General features: G+C 48.5%; 2 protein-coding genes across 2 annotated transcripts in view; both read left to right on the forward strand.

Annotated features, from left to right (window-relative positions):
- Positions 1 to 1,363: 1,363 nt before the first annotated feature.
- Positions 1,364 to 13,357, forward strand: KLHL40 (kelch like family member 40). Its single transcript, XM_083870786.1, has 6 exons — positions 1,364 to 2,661; positions 6,533 to 6,693; positions 8,046 to 8,153; positions 9,237 to 9,422; positions 10,034 to 10,180; positions 12,207 to 13,357. Exons 1-6 carry the CDS (start codon positions 1,516 to 1,518, stop codon positions 12,316 to 12,318), a joined length of 1,860 nt encoding a protein of 619 aa, XP_083726912.1. The 5' UTR covers positions 1,364 to 1,515; the 3' UTR covers positions 12,319 to 13,357.
- A 4,366-nt stretch (positions 13,358 to 17,723) lies between these two features.
- The window catches only part of SEC22C (SEC22 homolog C, vesicle trafficking protein), a 120,084-nt gene continuing 118,994 nt past the window's right edge, over positions 17,724 to 18,813 (forward strand). Inside the window, exon 1 of the mRNA XM_083869420.1 lies at positions 17,724 to 17,734. The gene's annotated coding sequence lies outside the window, so the exon portion shown is untranslated. The remainder of the gene's footprint in view (positions 17,735 to 18,813) is intronic.

Raw genomic sequence — 18,813 nt, forward strand, 5'->3', positions numbered from 1 at the left:
CTCAGACACTCTCTCTGTCACCAGGATCTGGAAAGGATGGATTTATTGGTGCCAAGTGTTACAGCTCTAGCTTATTTTTCTCTGCCAAGGTCAGGATGAATAATACACAGGAAGTAGATTTTGAGTTTGGACTTGGATTTTTATTATTTCTTATCTATATTACAGTCTCGCAAGCCATGAGTTCTGCAGTACCTCTAGTTAACAAGGTGCAAAATGGAGCTGTTCTCTATCTCTACCAGGTCTTTTCAATGACAACCTGTCCAATATGAAATGCCATCTATATTATTAATATTTTAAACCCAATAACTAACTACCTGCAATGCAGACCCCATCAACCAATTACAGAAAACCATCCAAACCCATGAAGAAGAAGCAGGTGAAGAAGAAGGACTCAGAAAACACCCAAAATCCTCCATCTTGACTCACATGCATTACTGTATACTAAGACCCCAAATTCTGAGTTTCCAGAATTCCAACACCAAGGTGCCCAGAGACTGTGCCACTGAGGCCATTTGCATGTATGACAGAGCCACAGAATCAGAGAGGTTGGAAAAGAGCTCTGGGATTGACTCCAATCTATGATTGAGCCAGACCATGGCCCCGAGTGCCTTATCCAGTCTTTCCTTAACACCTCCAGGGATGGTGACTCCATCATCTACTGCAGGGAAAAAGAGTCATCCCTTTTCCATAGTCCTTAAATCTCCTCATTTGGTGAGAATTTTAAAGAAACTTCCAGCACAGATCTCATATCCCATACAAAGCTGTAAATAAACAGCTCTATCTCCATTTCCCACCCCCTTCCAGAGCCTTGAAAAGTGACTCTAGAGGAGAATAAAGGACAAACCTGTGCACCAAAGCAGCCCTGGGCAGGAGCTGGCTGGAGCTGGGGATACCACAAAGCCCACACAAGACCCTCCCTTAGCACATCTTTCCAGCTTTGACTTCATGCTCTATTTTTAGCTCAGCTAAAGGTCCAGCACTTTCAGACCAGCCCATTTAGCATCATCAGGAGGAAGCCCCAGCCTTTCCACCCATGACCCAAAAGGCAGATTGGGCTGTTAGATTCACCCAGAGGCTGCTTCCCAAAGCCCGAGGGTCACACGTGTCCCCCCGTGGTGTCACAGCAGCGACACCTCCTGCTCCCCCCGCGGTGACTCACGAGCTGACAGACCCTTCCTGAATTACTGAGGCTGGAATTACAGCTGTTCCCCCGGCCCCCTCCCTTCCTCCTTGTCCAATGTGTCATATTAAAGGGTGATCGGCTTACACATGCTGCAGTATGGATTCCTTAAGCCCTGCAGGGTTGTGTCTATATATAAAGCCCCGAGCTGGGAAGTGAAGTGCACAGACAGCTGGGAGCGTCGCGAGTGTTTCGCATTCCCGGTGTGCCAGAGAGCCCGTGAGGCTGTGAGCTCTGCTTTCAGCAAGTTTCTTTACTCAGGTGTAGATATAACCCCCAATATTTATCCATAAAAGGAAGGATTGGGAGCAAAGAACGAGCCGTTACTGATCACCATGGGCTTGCCTCTTGATCAAGTGGAAGAACTGCGTCTCTACCAGCAAACTCTTCTCCAGGACGGACTCAAAGACATGTTGGACCACAATAAGTTTCTGGACTGCGTGTTAAAAGTGAAAGGGAAGGAGTTTCCCTGCCATCGGCTGGTGCTGGCAGCCTGCAGCCCCTATTTCCGGGCCATGTTCCTCTCAGACATGGAGGAGAGCAAGAAGAGGGAGATCAGCTTGGAAGACGTCGACCCAGATGTCATGGGCAAGATCCTCCACTACATCTACACCTCCGAGCTGGAGATCACTGAGCAGAACGTGCAGGACATCTTCTCCGTGGCCAACATGTTCCAGATACCCTCCATCTTCACCGTGTGCGTGTCCTTCCTGCAGAAGAGGCTCTGCCTCAGCAACTGCCTGGCCATTTTCCGGCTGGGCTTGATGCTGGATTGTGCCCGGCTGGCCGTGGCCGCCCGGGATTTCATCTGCGACCGCTTCGCGCTGGTCTCCCGTGACGAGGAGTTCTACCAGCTGTCCCCCGACGAGCTGATTGCCATCATCTCCAGTGACTCCCTCAACGTGGAGAAGGAGGAGACCGTCTTTGAGGTGGTGATGAAGTGGGTGGGGACCAAGGACCGCGAGGGCCGGCAGAAGGCCCTGCCTGTCATCTTTGAGAGCATCCGCTTCCGCCTCATGCCCAACGACTACATCAGGGACCACGTGGAGAAACAAGCCCTGGTCAAGTCCAGCCCGGAGCTGCTCAAGAAGCTGCAGATGGTGAAGGATGCCCAGAAAGGCAAATTCACTGTGGTGAAGAAGAAGAAAGTGAAGAAGAACAGTGAGAATCAAGCAAAGGAGAATGTTGTCAATGGAGCAGTGGATGAAGGGGAAGATGCAGAGGAGGAAGCTCTCCCTGGGATCTTGAATGACACGATGCGCTTTGGGATGTTCCTCCAGGACCTCATTTTCATGGTGAGCGACAGTGGGGCAGTGGCCTATGACCCTAATGCCAACGAGTGCTATTTTGCCTCCCTGTCTACTCAAATCCCAAAGAACCACGTCAGCCTGGTGACCAAAGAGAACCAGATCTTCATTGTTGGAGGACTGTACTACAACGAGGACAACAAAGAGGATCCCATGAGCTCCTACTTCCTACAGGTACCACCTTTATCTTCCTTTTGTTTCCTTGTCCACCTGGGAGCATCACCAAGCTTTAGCTTCCATGCAAAACCCATAATATTTGTTGTTATGTGATGTTAAAGTGAAAGTTGTAAACAAAGGAGAATGATCTGGGTTGCTTTACTGGAGATTCTTCTCCTTTTATTTTAAAGGCAGATGCCACTGAGGGGTGGTTGTGATAGATGAACAAAAAGGTTTGACAGTGTAGGAAATAGGAATGAGCCTTCCTGATCCAAATCCTGAAGGGAGGATTGTTTAGAGCAGTGAATTTGGCCCAGCCCTGGCTGCCATAAGGTTCACAGACTGGGAGGTTCATGACATCACACCCAGGTTCTGCTTTGCATCCCCTGGAGTCCCTGGTTGTGAATGCCAGGAAAACCCAAGGGTGATGAAAAAGGAGCAGCAGCAGCTGCAGCCACAGAGCAAACACCCCAAGGACACAGGGCATGTCCCTGCCTCCCAACATGTGCCCCATTCCCAGTGCTGTTCCTGCCCCTGGAGATGGGCTTGGTCCAGCTCAGAGTCTCTGCCTCAGCCATTTCCATCCTGCAAGGGGAAATGACACTATGAGGTATCACTGGGGATACTCCCCAGGGGAAGTGGCTGTTCGAACTCAGCAGTGCCCAAACTGTGACTGGTTTGAGCTGTGCAGGCAATCTGAGCCCCAGCCTGGGCTGCAGCCCAGATTTCTTTCCTTGTAGACAGCTAACACAAGGAGCCTACCCTTCCTGCTGACCCCGAGGAATCCAGTAAATCCTCTATTCTTCCTCCCATACCAAGAAATCCTTTTTTGTTCCTCTCCATGGCTCGAGTCTTCTGGGAAGAAACAATAACATGTCCCAGGCTCACATCTTCTGGAGAAAACAATAACATCTCCAGGCAGAAAGGATAAAATGAGGGTGGTTGCCAAGCTTAGAGCCCTGATCCCTCCCTTGACTCACTGCCCTCATCAGTAGGGCTGCACATCATGCGGGGACCATGCTTGTCCTCCCCTGCAAAGGGGCAGGGGGTTGTGCAGGCCAGGTGAAGTCCAGGGAATGAGAAGCCAGGAGGAAGAAACCCCAGCCCAGTAGAGCAAGAGTGAGTGGGGAAAGCTGAGGAAGTGCTGGGGGTGTCCTGTTTGAGATACAGCCTTTCACACTGGACAATCTATGATGACAGAGATGTGGCCAACCCCATCAGTTACCTGTGAAGAACAACAGGCTGATGCATTCAGCCCAAACGTGGGCCTAAAGATATCTTCCCAGCAAAGGTGGAGCAAGGTCCAGAGAGGTCACAAAACCTTCATAGGATCATAGAATGGCCTGGGTTGAGAGAGACCTTGAAGATCACTTAGTTCCAAACCCCTACCATGAGCAGGGACACCTTCTACTACACCAGATTTCTCAGAGCTCCATCCAACTTGGCCTTGAACACTTCCAGGGGTGGGGAAACATCTTTGGAAACATTTAATATTTGACTGCACAAAGCCCTGGCAAACTGCTTTTACTCCAAACCTGTGCCCCTTTGAACATGTGGGTTGGATGAAGAACCTTTGGTGGTCCTTCTCCCCAAAGTACTTTGTGATTCTAAGCTGCAAACACCAAGATTTCTCTATTCAGTTCCCAGTTTGACACTGACTCAGTGGCAAATGCCTTGAGCATCATGATTTTTAGCTCTTCCCCACAAGAAGGGTCTCTTCACACATCACCATGTCACCTATGCTTGGGAGAATTGGACTAATCCTGGGATTGGAGAGTGCCATCAGTTTGCAAATGTTTAATTTATTACATCAGTGTCATTATGTAGCTCACCATTGCTGTATAAGCAAGAGAGGTTTTGAAGCCCTTTTTTTTTCAGCTCAATGTATTTAGACATGCAGGTCTATGAGAAGCCACTGTGCCTCAGCTCATTACCCTTTCTGACTCTTTCTATCTTCCAAATTTCACATTCCCCCTGCTGAAGCCAGGGGCATTAGGTCAGGAATAATTTAGATTTAAGTACAAGCACCAAAATATAAAAAATCCTGATAAATCCCAGCGGCCTTGCAGATTCTGGCAGGAGCAAAATGATTCCATTGACATTTCGGATGGAAAAGGGTATCCTTCCTTTGTCACTTGCAAGATTTATGACTCGAAAACAATGCAGAATCCATCAAGAAGCAGGAACTATCCTGATGACTGAACTGCTCAGGGTTGCACTATAAATAACCCGTGTGTGGACCACAGCTTACAAAGAGACAAAAACCACAGGCAGCCAGCTGAGGCCGAGTCTTTGGAGCCAACCCATCAGGCTGGAGCTCCTTGGCCTGAGCCCATGGCAAACAATGCTCCAGGCAGTGCTGCGTCACAGCTTCATCCTGCAGCCCCACAAAAACTGCCTGCAAGACATCCCTCCCTCCTCTATCAAGCTACATTAATTTTTCCCCCATTAAGCCACAGTGCTCAGAGTCTCCAGCCTAAGAATTTTCCTTTTTTTTTTTTTTTTTTCCCTGGTGGGAGATGAGGCAATGCCTTGACCTACAGATGCCAAAGGATTTGGTGATCTGATCCAGCAGCTTGCTCATCTATCAGATGGGTCAGGCACACTTTGTCTGCTACCTGGGAGAGATGGAAAATACCAGGATGAAATACTGTAAGGTGTTCTATGCATGTAAATGTTCAGGAAAATTTCTAGGATTGAAATGCTTCCATTCCTCCAGTCCTAGGAACAATCCATTATTAGTCCAGCAAGGGAGTCTTTCACCCAAAGATGACCCTGCTTTTTCCAAGTTCCAAGTTTAGAAGAGGAGACTCAGGAGGGAGCTTATCACTCTACAAGTCCCTGAAAGGAGGCTGTAGCCAGGTGGGGGTTGGCCTCTCCTCCTGATGCCTTGGGAAGGCTGAGCTGGAACAGAGACTGGATAGAGCTGGAGAATAAAGGAGATATTTATTAAAAGGCCTTTAAGGTACACCTTGGGCAGAACAAGAGCCTGGCCAGGGCTACACCCAAGGTAGACCCAAAATGGACACAAAATGGACAAACGGTCACGAGGTCTCACACTTTTCTAAGTTTTGGTCCATTTACATCTTAGGGTTCAGCTGTACAATTACAGCTTCAGATTAGGAAGACCCATCCTTCTTGTTTTCTCCCTTCTGCCCACTTTAATCACTTCAGTTTGTGCTTTTGGGCCTGAACACTTGTGCCAGTTGTCCTTGGTGTGCAGCAGGACAAGGGTTTGTTTTGTGTCCCTGCTGTGTGCAGAGAGCTGAGTGACACTGACTGTGAGCTCAGAGCTGCACCCCTGGGCACCATGAAATACATGGAAATAAAACTTCAGGCATCACTCCCAGGCAAACAGTGACAGGATGAGAGGACAAGGCCTCAAGCAGCATCAAGGGAGGTTCAGGTTGGACATCATGGAGAATTTTTTTACTGAAAAAGTGGTCAGGCATTGAGATGGGCTGCCCAGGGAAGGGGTGGAGTCACCATCCCTGGAGGTGTTCAGTAAATGACCTGATGTGACACTCAGTGCCATGGAATTGACAAAGAGGTGACTGGTCAAAAGTTGGACCCAATGATCTCAGTGGTGTTTTCCAACTTTGATGTGATTTTGTAAAATCCAGGCTTTGATGAACGGAGCAGAACGTGTTGCTGTAGACCTGTCTCTGCTCTATGCCTTGTCATAAAAGGTTTATTATACAATATCTGACTTGAATTTGCTCTCAGATCTCCCACCTTGCTCCAGGTGACAAAGGCACAACCACAGGAACATTCCAGGCAGCGCTGCTGGGCTGCCCAAGCTGCACATGGGAACAGACTTTGCCCTCCACCTCTCCACCCTTTCACTGACCAAATGGGCACACCCCAGTGACCACGTTTTCCCTTCCAGTACGACCATCTGGACGCAGACTGGCTGGGGATGCCCCCCCTGCCCTCCCCTCGCTGCCTCTTCGGGCTGGGGGAGGCGGAAAACTCGATTTTTGTGGTTGGAGGGAAGGAACTGAAGGAGGGAGAGAAGACCTTGGATTCGGTCCTGTGCTACGACCGGCTGTGAGTGATCAGTGTGGGGTGGGAGGGGGCTTGGGGGACAAGGGGGAGCAGCTGCCAGGAAAAGTGACCCCATGCAAAGTGACCCCACCTCCCCAGGGGTCAAAAGGTCTGGGAGAAAGGCTTGAACTCTGCATGTGGATTCTGGGGGTATCTGAGCTGTGCCCTGGGGCTTTGGGCTGCCTTGCTCCAGCTGCTCCCTTTATTGAGCCTCCTGGAGAGGGAAGCCTTTATGGGGATATTTTGTTATCTGATATTAGTAGATGTTCATGTGAGACATGTACAGAGGTGTTTTTTTCTCCTGCTAAATCTTCTGCTCTTGCCTGTTGATTAAAGGTTCAGTGACATCCGCTGTGGTCTCACCAAAAGAGGTCTGAACAGAAAAGCTTGTTTTTAAAGTGTTCAGATGTGTCACAGAATGGCTCATGCTGATTGATATCATGCTCAATATCTGATTATTTTTGGACAATAGGCTCTGACCCATGCTGGCTCGTGAGCTTTATTAAAAGGCACCATCCTGTTCTTCTCTCAGGAGACAGAAACTTCCAAAGCCTGCTGCTCTCTGCCCCAAAGAGCCAGAGCAGCAGGCATCAACAAGCTTTTGCTTGGTCTATATTTAGATGTGTGTGCTTCCAACTCTGTTTTATAGGCAGAGATTTGAAACCAGTTCCATCCCAGCAGAGCAGGGCATTTATCTGCCCCTACAGACTCTGGAAAAGAATTTTTCTGCCCCTGCTAAGTGTTCAGGGGTGGTGTGAGTACCAGTTTGAAGCTGATAGAGATGTGATCAGCACCTCTTTATCTCTGGTTTTGTTTGGTTGATATTATTTTGCTTGACAATGCCTGAACATGAGCCAGCTGTGTGCCCAGGTGGCCAAGGAGGCTGGTGGCATCCTGGATGTATCAGCAGGACCAGGGAAATGTTTCTTCCTTTGTGCTTTGGGCACTGTGAGGCTGCAACTCAAATCCTGTGTCCAGTTTTAATCTCTCATGACAAGAAGGACATTGAGGAGCTGGAGTGAGAAGGGAACAGAGCTGAGAAAAGGTCTGGAGTGCCAAGAGCAACTGAAAGAACTGGTTGGGATCAGCTTGGAGAATAGGAGGCTCAAGGGGTCATTATTGCTCCCTATACCTGCCTGAAGACCTCAAGAAAATAATGGATATTAGCATAAATATTCTGCTAATTTCACTGTCACCCTCTTTTGGGATCACATTTACTGTCTGAGCCTGTCTCATTGTGTTTCTGAGATTGAGTCCAACCTTGTGCTCCCCTCTAGGTCTGGGAAATGCCATCTCCTCTAGGTGTCACCCAGCAAGCTACAAATCCTTTTGCTTCCCATCTCTCCCTGACCCAGGTCCTTCAAGTGGGGTGAGGCTGATCCCCTTCCCTACGCAGTCTATGGCCACGCCGTGGTGTCACACAAGGACCTTGTCTACGTCATCGGGGGCAAAGGAAGTGACAAGTAAGTCAAAGAGCAAGAGAAAATCCAGGAGGCAATCCCCCAAAGCAGTGGGAGTGCAAACTCAGCCTGGTTTAAAGAGGGCTGGATGGGACGGGAGATGTGGATTTTTCCCTCTCTGCTCAACTTTGTGCTTGCAGCCCTTTTCAAAATCTTGGGAGGCCAACAGGGACATCAGGAAGATGGCAGTGTCCTTACAGTGCCCCATTCCTGGAGGCAGGCTGGAGAGAGCTTTAAGGAAAACTGGTCCAGTGAAAGGGAGATGGCCTTGTCCATGGGGGATGGAATGAGATGAACTTCAAAGATCCTTCCAAATCAAACCATTCTCTGCCCACAAAAAAGTAAATGTCACACAGATTGGGAGAGGCATGAACAAGAAGCCCCTTCACTTTTAGGATCTCCTGTCTTGGACTTGTGGAGCAGAGTGGTCACCATAGTCAAATCCAGATGTGTATTTGCAGCAGGAGGGAAAAACCTCAACCTCCCTGACCCCATCCCACCCTCCTGCAGGAGATGAGCCCAGCAGGAAAAGCCTCTCTCAGGAGCATCACAGTGGCTGCCCTGCAGGGCACAAATATAACTGTTTGCAGAGCAAACATTCCACAATCCTGCAAGGATTGGTCCTGCTCTGGAAGGGTTTTGATCTGAAAAGTGTGAACCTGCATACAGTTCACACCTCACACTGCCCACCTGGTGATAGGAACGTCACTGAGGATATTTTGCAGCATCACAGTGGATCAGGAGCACTAAAACAATGCCTCGATGGCTGTGAGAAGTCCTAAGAGGTTGTTGGCTGCCTGGACCTGTATCCAGGTGTATGAGCACCAAGCTGAGCTCTCAGGACTCCTATCCAAAGTGGGCACAGCAGGAGGGGATGTGTTACACACACAGCTGGTGACCCCAGGCATGTACATCCTTGAGTGTACACTCAAAAAAGGGGGTGTGTTCCTCCACTCATGCTGATGTGAAGGAGCAAAATCCTCCCTAGAGACCCCACCTTCCCAGAAGACACCCCCAAACCCCTGCAGTGCCAAACCATCCCTTGGCAGGCCATCAAGGCTCCTTTCCCTTCTCATTTTTCTCCAGGAAGTGCCTGAAGAAGATGTGTGTCTACAACCCAGCCAAGTTTGAGTGGAAGGAGATGGCTCCCATGAAAACTGCTCGTTCCTTGTTCGGGGCCACCGTGCACAAGGACAAAATCTACGTGGCAGCCGGTGTGACCGACTCTGGTTTGACCAGCTCGGTGGAGGTCTATGACATTGCCACCAACAAGTATGTCCTGAGTTGTGGTTACACAAGGAGTAGGTGCAGGTGTACCTTCAGCAACTTCCAAATATTTTGGGGTTTGTTTACAACTCCTGATAAACTCAGTATATGCCCATGGCAGGGGAGTTGGAACTGGATAATTTTTAAAGTCCCTTCCAACCCAAGCCATTCTAGGGTTCTGTGGTTCCTCAGAGAGCTGGGCATCACCAAAGTCACTGTAATTGAGCTGTGGATCATCTCTGGCTCATCCTCAAAGTGGTTTCACCCACTGGGCCATCCTTGGGTTCCCTGGCAGCTTCACCCAACACAATAAACCCTCTGAGTCTGGGTGGCTCTTGCAGCTGCAGTCCCAGAACTGGGACACACTGGTCCATGTACTCAAAGCAAAACAAAGCTGAACAATGATGATGGGAACAGTTTCCTTAAAAAAACAGCCAAGGTATGGTCCCATCCCACCTAGACCTGCATGACTGGATCTGTCTTTAGTGAGCTCAGTCGTTGAATCCTGATTTGAGGCCACGTATCTGTCACTAGTGAGCTCAAATCCTGATTTGAGGCCATCTTCAGTGCGGGGGTGGCCAGGATGCTCTAACTTGTCCCCTCTCTCAACGTGGCAGGTGGGACACCTTCCCTGAGTTCCCTCAGGAGCGCAGCTCTGCCAGCCTGGTCAGCCTGTCTGGAGTGCTCTACCTGCTTGGGGGCTTCGCCACGGTGGAGACAGAGTCGGGAGAGCTGGTGCCAACAGAGCTAAACGACGTGTGGAGGTGACAACCTTCCCCAGGGCTGTCCCAGGGAGTGTGGGAGGGATGTTGGCAATGATGATGCCTGGAGAGGCTGCCTGGAACCAGAGGTGATGCCTTAAGTTTGAGCTTTCATGTATTTCAGATTCTGTGGTGCCCAGGGGTGCAGCTCTGAGCTCACAGTCAGTGTCACTCAGCTCTCTGCACACAGCAGGGACACAAAACAAATCCTTGTCCTGCTGCACACCAAGGACAACTGGCACAAGTGTTCAGGCCCAAAAGCACAAACAAGGGTGGGCTGAAGGAAGGAACAAGAAGGATGGAACCTCACAACCTGAAGCTGGAATTGGACAATTAAACCCCAATATACAAATGGACCAAAGCTTATAAAAATGTAAGATCCTGTGACTGGCCAGCCATTTTTGTGACCATTTTAGGTCCACCTTGGGTGTATCCCTGGTCGGGCTCTTGTCCTGCCCAAGGTGTGTCCTTAAAGGCCTTTTAATAAATGCCTACTTTATTCTCTATCTCTGTCCAGTCTCTGTTTCAGGTCAGCCTTCCCAAGGAATCACAGAGGCTGTGACAGTGTTAAAGGAACAAAATAAGTATTTATTACAAAGGCCTTCAAAGGATACACCTTGAGCACTACAAGAGCCTGGCCATGGCTCCACCCAAGATGGACACCCAGTCACAAGTTTTCACACTTTTATAAGTTTTGGTCCATTTACAAATTGGGGTTAATTGTCCAATTACAGCTTCAGGTTATGAAACCCCATCCTCCTAGACTGCTCCCCTCAATTTGCTGTTGTTTGCACTTTTTGGGCCTGAAGCTGCAGTGATGTCCTTGGCTCTTGGGCTGGAAAAGGATTGTTTTGTCTGACTAAACTGTGAGGAAAACTTGCTACCACTTTATATGAAGTTCAGAGTTATATATCAACGCAGTACAGAATCTGGAAAATACAGAAGCTAAAACTTAAAGCATCAATGAAATAAATAATTTCTGCCTTTTTTTATGCCATCAGTGTGAGATGGAGGTTGTCACCTCAGCATGAGGCTGCAGGCTCAGCACAGGATGTCTGGGAAGTTTGCCCTGTGCTGTGCTGGAGGGCATGTTGGTGCTTCAGTGATCTCTCCCAGCCTCACACAGCAACAGACCAGGGAAAAATCAGTCCTTTGGCTTTGTTGTGCATTGACATTTTGCCTGGAGCTGGTTCCAGCCTCCCCTTTGGTGTGGAGCAGCATCTGTGCAATTCTTCCTCTCCCTGGGAACAGCCAATGCTTGGGCTGGGAAGCAGATAGACTTGGTTGGGAAGCAGAGTCTGGACTAGGAAGCAAAGAAGCAAATAGGCTTGGCTGGGAAGCAGATAGTCTGGGCTAGGAAGCAGAATCTGGGCTGGGAAGCAGATAGTCTGGGCTAGGAAGCAGAATCTGGGCTGGGAAGCAGAATCTGGGCTAGGAAGCAGATAGTCTGGGCTAGGAAGCAGAGTCTGGGCTGGGAAGAAGATAGGCTTGGCTAGGAAGCAGAGTCTGGGCTGGGAAGCAGACAGACTTGGCTAGGAAGCAGAGTCTGGGCTGGGAAGCAGATAGGCTTGTCTGGGAAGCAGATAGGCTTGTCTAGGAAGCAGAGTCTGGGCTGCGAAGCAGATAGGCTTGGCTGGGAAGCAGATAGTCTTACATGCAAGAGGAGTGGGCAGAAAGCACTCAGTGACAGCTGCTAATGCAGCGTTGGCTGCTCCTGTCCCTCATGTTGGTGCTCTGGCACCCTCAGCAGGATCCTGCTGTCCTTCACCATGGATGTTCCACCTTGGTGCCATCAACTCAGTTCCCAGAAGGAAAATATCCGCTCCCCTGAAAGACCATGTGTTGATACCCACATGCCCCAAACCAGAGCATACCAGGGCTGAAAGTCCCCATGCAGACCCTTGTGGCCAAATAACCCCTGTGGGATGTCACCACGCACTGACCAGGGTTCCCACCACTGTGGAGTGCAGCTGGAGGGAGGGACAGGAGACCTTTCCTCACCATTAAACATCTGTCTGTCTCTCCCCAGGTATGATGAGGAGCAGAAGAAGTGGGAAGGGGTCCTCAGGGAGATCCAGTACGCCTCAGGTGCCACGTTCCTCCCCGTGCGCCTCAACGTGCTGCGCCTAACGAAGATGTAGCCAGGCTGGATTGGGCAACTTTCCACGGGGTGTGGGGCAAGGAGGGGTGGGGGGAGATGGGGAGATGCTTATCAGGGATGTGGCATCTGGACACTGCTCAGGACATTGTATCTGTGATTGGTATTTTTTTGGGTAAGTGGGAAAGAGCGGGGAGTATCCATAAAACCTCTGGGAATTTGAAGGCGCTCGCAAGGTAATTAGAGAGGGGATCTGGAGCCTGCAAGGAGCTGGGGAAGACTGAGAAGCACAGGAAAATTAGTTATTCCAGTCTCAGGAGACAGGACAAATAGATCATACATTTTTTAAGTTCTTTCTCCATTTTTTCAACTGCTGTTGGACCTCTCCAAGAAACAGTAGATGCAGAAGTGGGGAATAAGATGATGTTCCCCAGGGAAAGGTGCCTACAAAGTATTTCCCAACCTAAGGTGTCTGTGAGCATGGTGTTCCTTGGAGAGGAGAAGGAAGGGTTAAAGTGATGTGATACAGGAGAGACCTGACAGAATTTGATGAGTTCCTGAGTGAAGAGGGTTGCTGGGATGAGACAGTTAAAAGAAAAGATCATGTGAGCAGCAGAAGCACCTTGGAAGTTGCAATGAAAAGCAAATAATCTTAGTTCTTTGCCTCCACTTTGACTTTGGAGTGATGAGAGGAGAGTCTCAGGAAGGGAGGAGTCATGGAAGTTGTAGAGTGGGAAAGGGGGAGAGATGGACAGGGGATGCCATGAGTGGTCATCTCCAGCCTTTTGGGCTCCTCATCCTCAATCACAGATCACAATGTCCTCACCTATGGATAGACAAATGCTGTTTTTTAAGGAAAGGTTTTATATTTTTGCTGTTTGTCTTATTTTTAATGTTCAGACTTTTTTTTTTAAGAGTATTTTACTTTGTTAAGGAGATCTCAGATGTGTTTGGCTCAAAGAGAGCTTCTGATTGAGGAAAAATGTGTATTTATTTCAAAGTTTTCAATAATGATGTTTTGATAGAGACATGACTGTACAGGCAGCAGGGAAAAAAGATCTGTAAGAGCAAAAATCTCCTGATGCTCAGTGGTTTATTTAAAAATAAATGTGACTATTCCAAAAGCCTTGTATTTGCACATTAATAGAGCTGAAATTTATCCTTCACAGCAACCAAAGACAAGGACTGAGCACGAGTTGTAATGGACACATGCAGCAAAACTGCCCCCTGGAGAGCCCTATCTTTTCTTTTTATTTTCCCCCATTTGAGAGCTGAAATTTTAAGATCTGTATCCTTACAGATCTTCCCCATGGATACCACAATTAGGAGTTTACCCAGGACTAGGAGGAAGCTGGATGCCTACACTGACAGGTTGAGAAGCAACAGCCTCAGGTTGTGCCAGGGGAGATTTAGATTGGATATTAGGATGGTGTTTTTCACAGAAAAGATTGTAAAGCACTGGAAGAGGCAGTGGAGTTCCAGTGATGGAGTCACCATCCCTGGAAGTATTCAAAAAACATGTGGATGTGGCACTTAGGGACATGGTTTAGTGGTGAATATGGTGGTGGTGCTGGGCTGGTGGTTGGACTCAAGTAGATTAAAGGTGTCTTCCAACCTTAACAATTCTATGATTCTGTGATGCCATAGTACCATTAACAGGAGTGATAATCAATGATAATTTACAAAAAAAAAAAAATTTATATATATATATATATATATATATATATATATATACAAACCTTGCAAAATAATTGCCTCAAAGTGGTATGAAAATTCTGGTATCACAAATGATATCTGGCTGATTCATCTAGATCAAAACACAGTTGTGGAGAAACTAAAACATGTTTGAAAGGAAAAAGAATTCAAAGAAAGTAAAGAAACCAAAGACTTGTCCTGGTTTCACTTGAAGGATTTAGGAAGTTACAGGATAAGCTCCTTAGAGGACAATCACATCAGAACAGTAATGAAATATTTCAGAAAAAAAAGAAATCCAAGATGACTGGCTGTCACAAAGCAGCTTAGAAAAAAAAAAAAAAAAAGGAATAAAAATCTTTGAAACAATCAAATGTGTGAAAAACGCACGGAAAAGAAATAAACACCTTCTGCCTAGTTCTGCAGAAATTCATGTAGACAATTCCCAAGCTAATTAAAGTTGAATCTTCCAAATAGCTTCTGGCAGAAAAGAGAAAAAGAAAAATTAAGGGAAAAAAAATCCCTGCATAGAATAACAATTTTTAGAAGTCATTTATTGCAGTGTCAGGATACCACGTCCTGCCTCCAGCAACATCAGATCCCTGAAAGTCTTCAAGGAATGAGTGGAAGTTGCACTCAGTGCTCTGGTCTGGTTGACAAGGTCCAAGGTTGACTCAATGATCTTGAAGGTATTTTCCAGCCTTAATGATTCTGTGATTCCATGACCTTTTTTTAACTCTTCTTGCTGAATGCAGGCTGGAAAATTGTTGATGATCCTAACAGAGGTTTAATCCCCACTCACCTCTTGCAACATTTCTTGGCTCTCCTGGAAGAATTCTGGGCTCTTTAAAGCCAAGAGGAGAATGCTGCTAGTCTTCCATGAGCTGTTGTGATGTGGGCCCTGATAAGGGCTCGAGACATTTCAAATAAACTGGAGTTTGGTGGTCATGTGTGGTTCACATCCTTACAAAGCTGTGGAGAAGCCACCACTGGCACAAGGCAGGAAACTATAAAAGGAAAAATGGTTATTATATGAAAAGACCCAGAAGAACTTGAAATATCCCATTGCTTGAGCAACAAGAGGCAAATCTCAGCACTTGTTGGTCTGAGGAAGGAGGCAAAGCTGGACATCACCAAGTGAAATTGTGGCCTGGGGATGTTCCTCCACATCTCCAAGAGGCTGTGTCAGTTTAAAGGCCATCACAGATAAGAGATGCCACCAGGAATTCTCAGAGACATCACTCCTCCCTGCTGCCTGGTGTTTTTCTGGCTCAGATGCATTAGCTCCAGTGGCACAGGTCTCCCTACAGATAATGACAGTGGCAGCAAAGACTACATCCAAAGGCTGGGGGAAAACTGCCTCCTCTTCCATTATCTTCCCAAAATCCATGCTGATATTGTTGGTGAGGTTCTCCCCGGTCCATTTTAAGTCAATAAAGGCACTGGGTGCTTTTGGATGTGCTCCTTGATTTCTCCACAGCCAATAGAGGAGATCAGAGAGCCCCTACTCAGAGTTCACACTGACCTGATGGAGCCAGTAGGACCAGGTGCTCAGTCCTTACCCCAGGGCTGTAAGCACCGAATTCCTACTTCTATCCACTCATCACCCTTCCCTGAAAAGCTCTTTTTTTTGTTGGCCCCACAACAGTCAAGTTGTCTCACACACACACGCACACACCTCCCACCAAACCCAACACAGAGCCTAAACATGCCAAGCAGTGGCAGCAGTCAACATTCCATAGGAAGCTCATCCTCCCTGTCTGACTGCTCACACACAGTTGCCTGAAAAAAAAACAAACAACCCTTTTAAAAGAAAAAAGAAGAAAAAAGGGGGGGAAGAAAAAGATAAAGCAAAATTAAAGTAACAAAGAAAGCAGTGGAGCTTTCGGTTTTCTTTTATAAAAGACAAATCGTTTATTGATTCAGTCCTTCCACTTGCAACCTCTTTGGTAACAGTCATAACACTTCCAGACTGGGAGAACGCAGTGGAAAGGCCCAGTTCTGACCTCTCACCAATTTCAGAGCTCAGCGAGCCCCAACGTGCCTTGGTGAGAGGCCAAAAGCAGATTTCAAAGCATGGCCAAGGACCTGGCCTCGAGGGACAACCCAAACCAGCCTCCCCACCGTGACTCGTCGCGCTCGTGGGCAGCACAGAGAGCAGCCCCAGCACCCCCAGGCAGAAGATGGCTTGGGATGGGGATGTCTGACTGGGAGTTGTGCCCTGGGAGGTGGCTTTGATGAACTTCTTGGGACCTCCTGGACATTGGTCAACGGGACCATCGACGAGGCAAGACTCGCCCGTTCCTGCGGTAGACAATGACTTGCCTCAGTTGGCCCCATGGGGATGGACTAATCCAACCATCTCAGCCTCCCCCTCCTCACACCATCCCAAAGAGAGTAACTGCTGTACTTGGAGTTAAAGATAAACATATATTGATTACACATGGTCATAAAAAAAAAAGTAATAATAATAATACATTTCCTAGAACATTACTTAAGACGCTTCCGAAAAGCATCCAAGCTTCCCCTCCCCTCCCCGCCTTCCCTTAATCTATACAGAATAAAGTGCTTCGTTTAGTTTGTTCACACTTGTAGAGCCACCAATACACTCTTGGCATGTTTGGGCAACCGATACTGAATGCCGTAAAATAATACAGAGCCAAACACTAGGCATGAGAAACTAGTTTTGAGGCAAGTGCTTGGGGTTTCATTCATTTCCTTCAAGTTCCATGCTACAGAGGTTGTTCTTATTCCTATTTTTTTTTTCTTCCTTTTTTAAAAATTATTATTTTCCTCCTTCGTAAGTTCAACCCAACTCCTGTCGTGGTTCCGTGTCTCTAGGCAGGGCTGCGTGTGGGGAAGCTCTCGCCGTCCGTGTGAACAAAGGGCGTCTGTCCATCTGTCCTTCCCTCCTGACTTCAGGCAAACCAAGAGTCACCTCAGAGGAGTTGTCTAGCAGCGGATGCTCATCTCTATTGCACTGTCACAGCCATTCCCACCCGTCCATCCGTCCGTCCATCCGTCACCTTCCCACCGCGCCAGGGTTATGGCTGTGGTCCGAAGGGCCAGCTGTGCCTCGTGGATACGTGAGGCGAACTGGTCTGTGCTACCAGGCTCCTGGGATATATAAACCAAAAAAATGACCCTCCCCACATGATTCCCTCCCCCCCCCAAAGTTCAAATGAAGGGTGGAGTGGGGGGAAAAAAAATTTCCAACCCAGACAGGTCTGGGGTTTAGGAGTGTGGGAAGAGCTGTCAGCTGAATGTTGCGCTACGGCGTATTCTGGAACTGCGTAATGGAAATCAAGCCCCTCTCCACCCTCGCGGTCTGTCAAAGAAGGGATGTGAGAGATTAAGGTGCAAGAGTTAAAAAAAAAAAAAAAAAAAAAAAAGAATTAAAAAAAAAAAATTAAAATAAAACATAAAAAGCTTGAAAACAACGGACCCAGCTCTCCTGCCTTCTGCCCTGTCTAACCCCAAGGGGTGCGACAGCACTGGCTGGGATGGATCCGGGATGGACGAGGCACTGCGGGAGTGACTCGTCTGAGCTCTTAGTAGGCAAATGAAAACCAGACATGAGGACACACTGGGGCTGAGTCAGGGTGTAGACAAAAGGGCTTGGAGGCCTTGTAGGACTCCTGGGAACTACCCGGGCCTTGGAGAGGGGAGGGAGCAGCAGGGATCTGGTTCTCCAAAGTGCTGTGTGCATGGTCACATCTCGACGTCTCCAAGTGGCTCCACGAGCAGGCTCTCGAAGGGGACCGGACGTGGCTGGGATCAGTCACTGGGCTTTCTGCTGGGCTTCCAGCCTCGAGGAAGTGCTCTCATCTCACAGAGATGTCCAAGGGGGGCAGGTCCTCACTGGGAGAGGATGAACCGGGACAGGAACAGGGAAAGCCACCTCCAGGTGAGTGGAATAAGGGAGCGCAATGTTGGCATGGGTGTTTACATGGGCAGAAGTCTATCAGATGATGGGCTCCATCACAGAAGACCATGAAAGCAAGGTGAGCCCTCCTCGGGGCACAGCGCTCCCATCCTGTCTCAAGGCTAAGCATGAGAGGAAAGAAGCACAAGGAAGCCCAAGGGGATGGGATCTGGGAGGCAGCAGAGGAGGAGGCAGCACGGATCACTCCAACTCCTCCACGGGTTTCACTGAATGCTTCTCTAAAGCAAACATCTTCCAGTATGGGTCATGGTCCCTTCAGACAGCCAAGGGCCCCAGGAGCCTTCATCCCTCACAGGTGTGTTTGAGAAGGCTTTGCACCATCCCAACGGGCCCCAGGATCATGGAGGGGGACAGCAGGGAAGCCCTTGGAACTCACCTGAGAAGGTCAATATGGTGAGGCAGCTCTGCCACAGCAACCTCCTCATGCGTGGAGCACATGGAGAAGGGGGTGACCTTACTGCTACTGTGGGCCATGCTGGGAATCCACAGAACCCCAGCCAACACAAAGAAAATGACTTTGTGGCTCCAAAATGCTAATATCAGTCAGCTTTCCCAAGATGCCAGGCACCAGTGGGGCACCACTCAGCAGGAGGTGACACCAGTCACCTCAAAGAGCACTCAGGAGGACAGCAGATGCTCTCCAGTGCTGTCCTTGTCAGGCTCCTGCATGTCCCCAGTCAGCAAAGCTCATGAGCATGTGGCTGAATCCTCCCATCTCTGCAGGGACAGCCTCAATGCTGCCCAAGTGCTTGGCTGATTTGGTCCAGGAGACAAAGCACCAAGACTTTTCACAGAGCCAAATGTGGCTCCCTGTCCCCAGCACTCTGCTGTCACCCAGCACAAGCTGCATATGAGAAAATGTTCCTGCAGCCCACTCAGTGACCTCTTCCCTTCTTACCT

This window comes from Zosterops lateralis (genome assembly GCF_965231275.1).
Source record: "Zosterops lateralis genome assembly, chromosome: 1".
Taxonomy (NCBI): domain Eukaryota; kingdom Metazoa; phylum Chordata; class Aves; order Passeriformes; family Zosteropidae; genus Zosterops; species Zosterops lateralis.

Excerpts from the sequence above, each read along its gene's own strand:
- KLHL40 (XM_083870786.1), top strand. The coding sequence starts at position 1,516 with ATGGGCTTGCCTCTTGATCAAGTGGAAGAACTGCGTCTCTACCAGCAA. Across the intron at positions 6,694-8,045 it reads GTCCTGTGCTACGACCGGCT|GTCCTTCAAGTGGGGTGAGG; the intron begins GTGAGTGATCAG and ends TCCCTGACCCAG. Across the intron at positions 9,423-10,033 it reads TATGACATTGCCACCAACAA|GTGGGACACCTTCCCTGAGT; the intron begins GTATGTCCTGAG and ends TCAACGTGGCAG.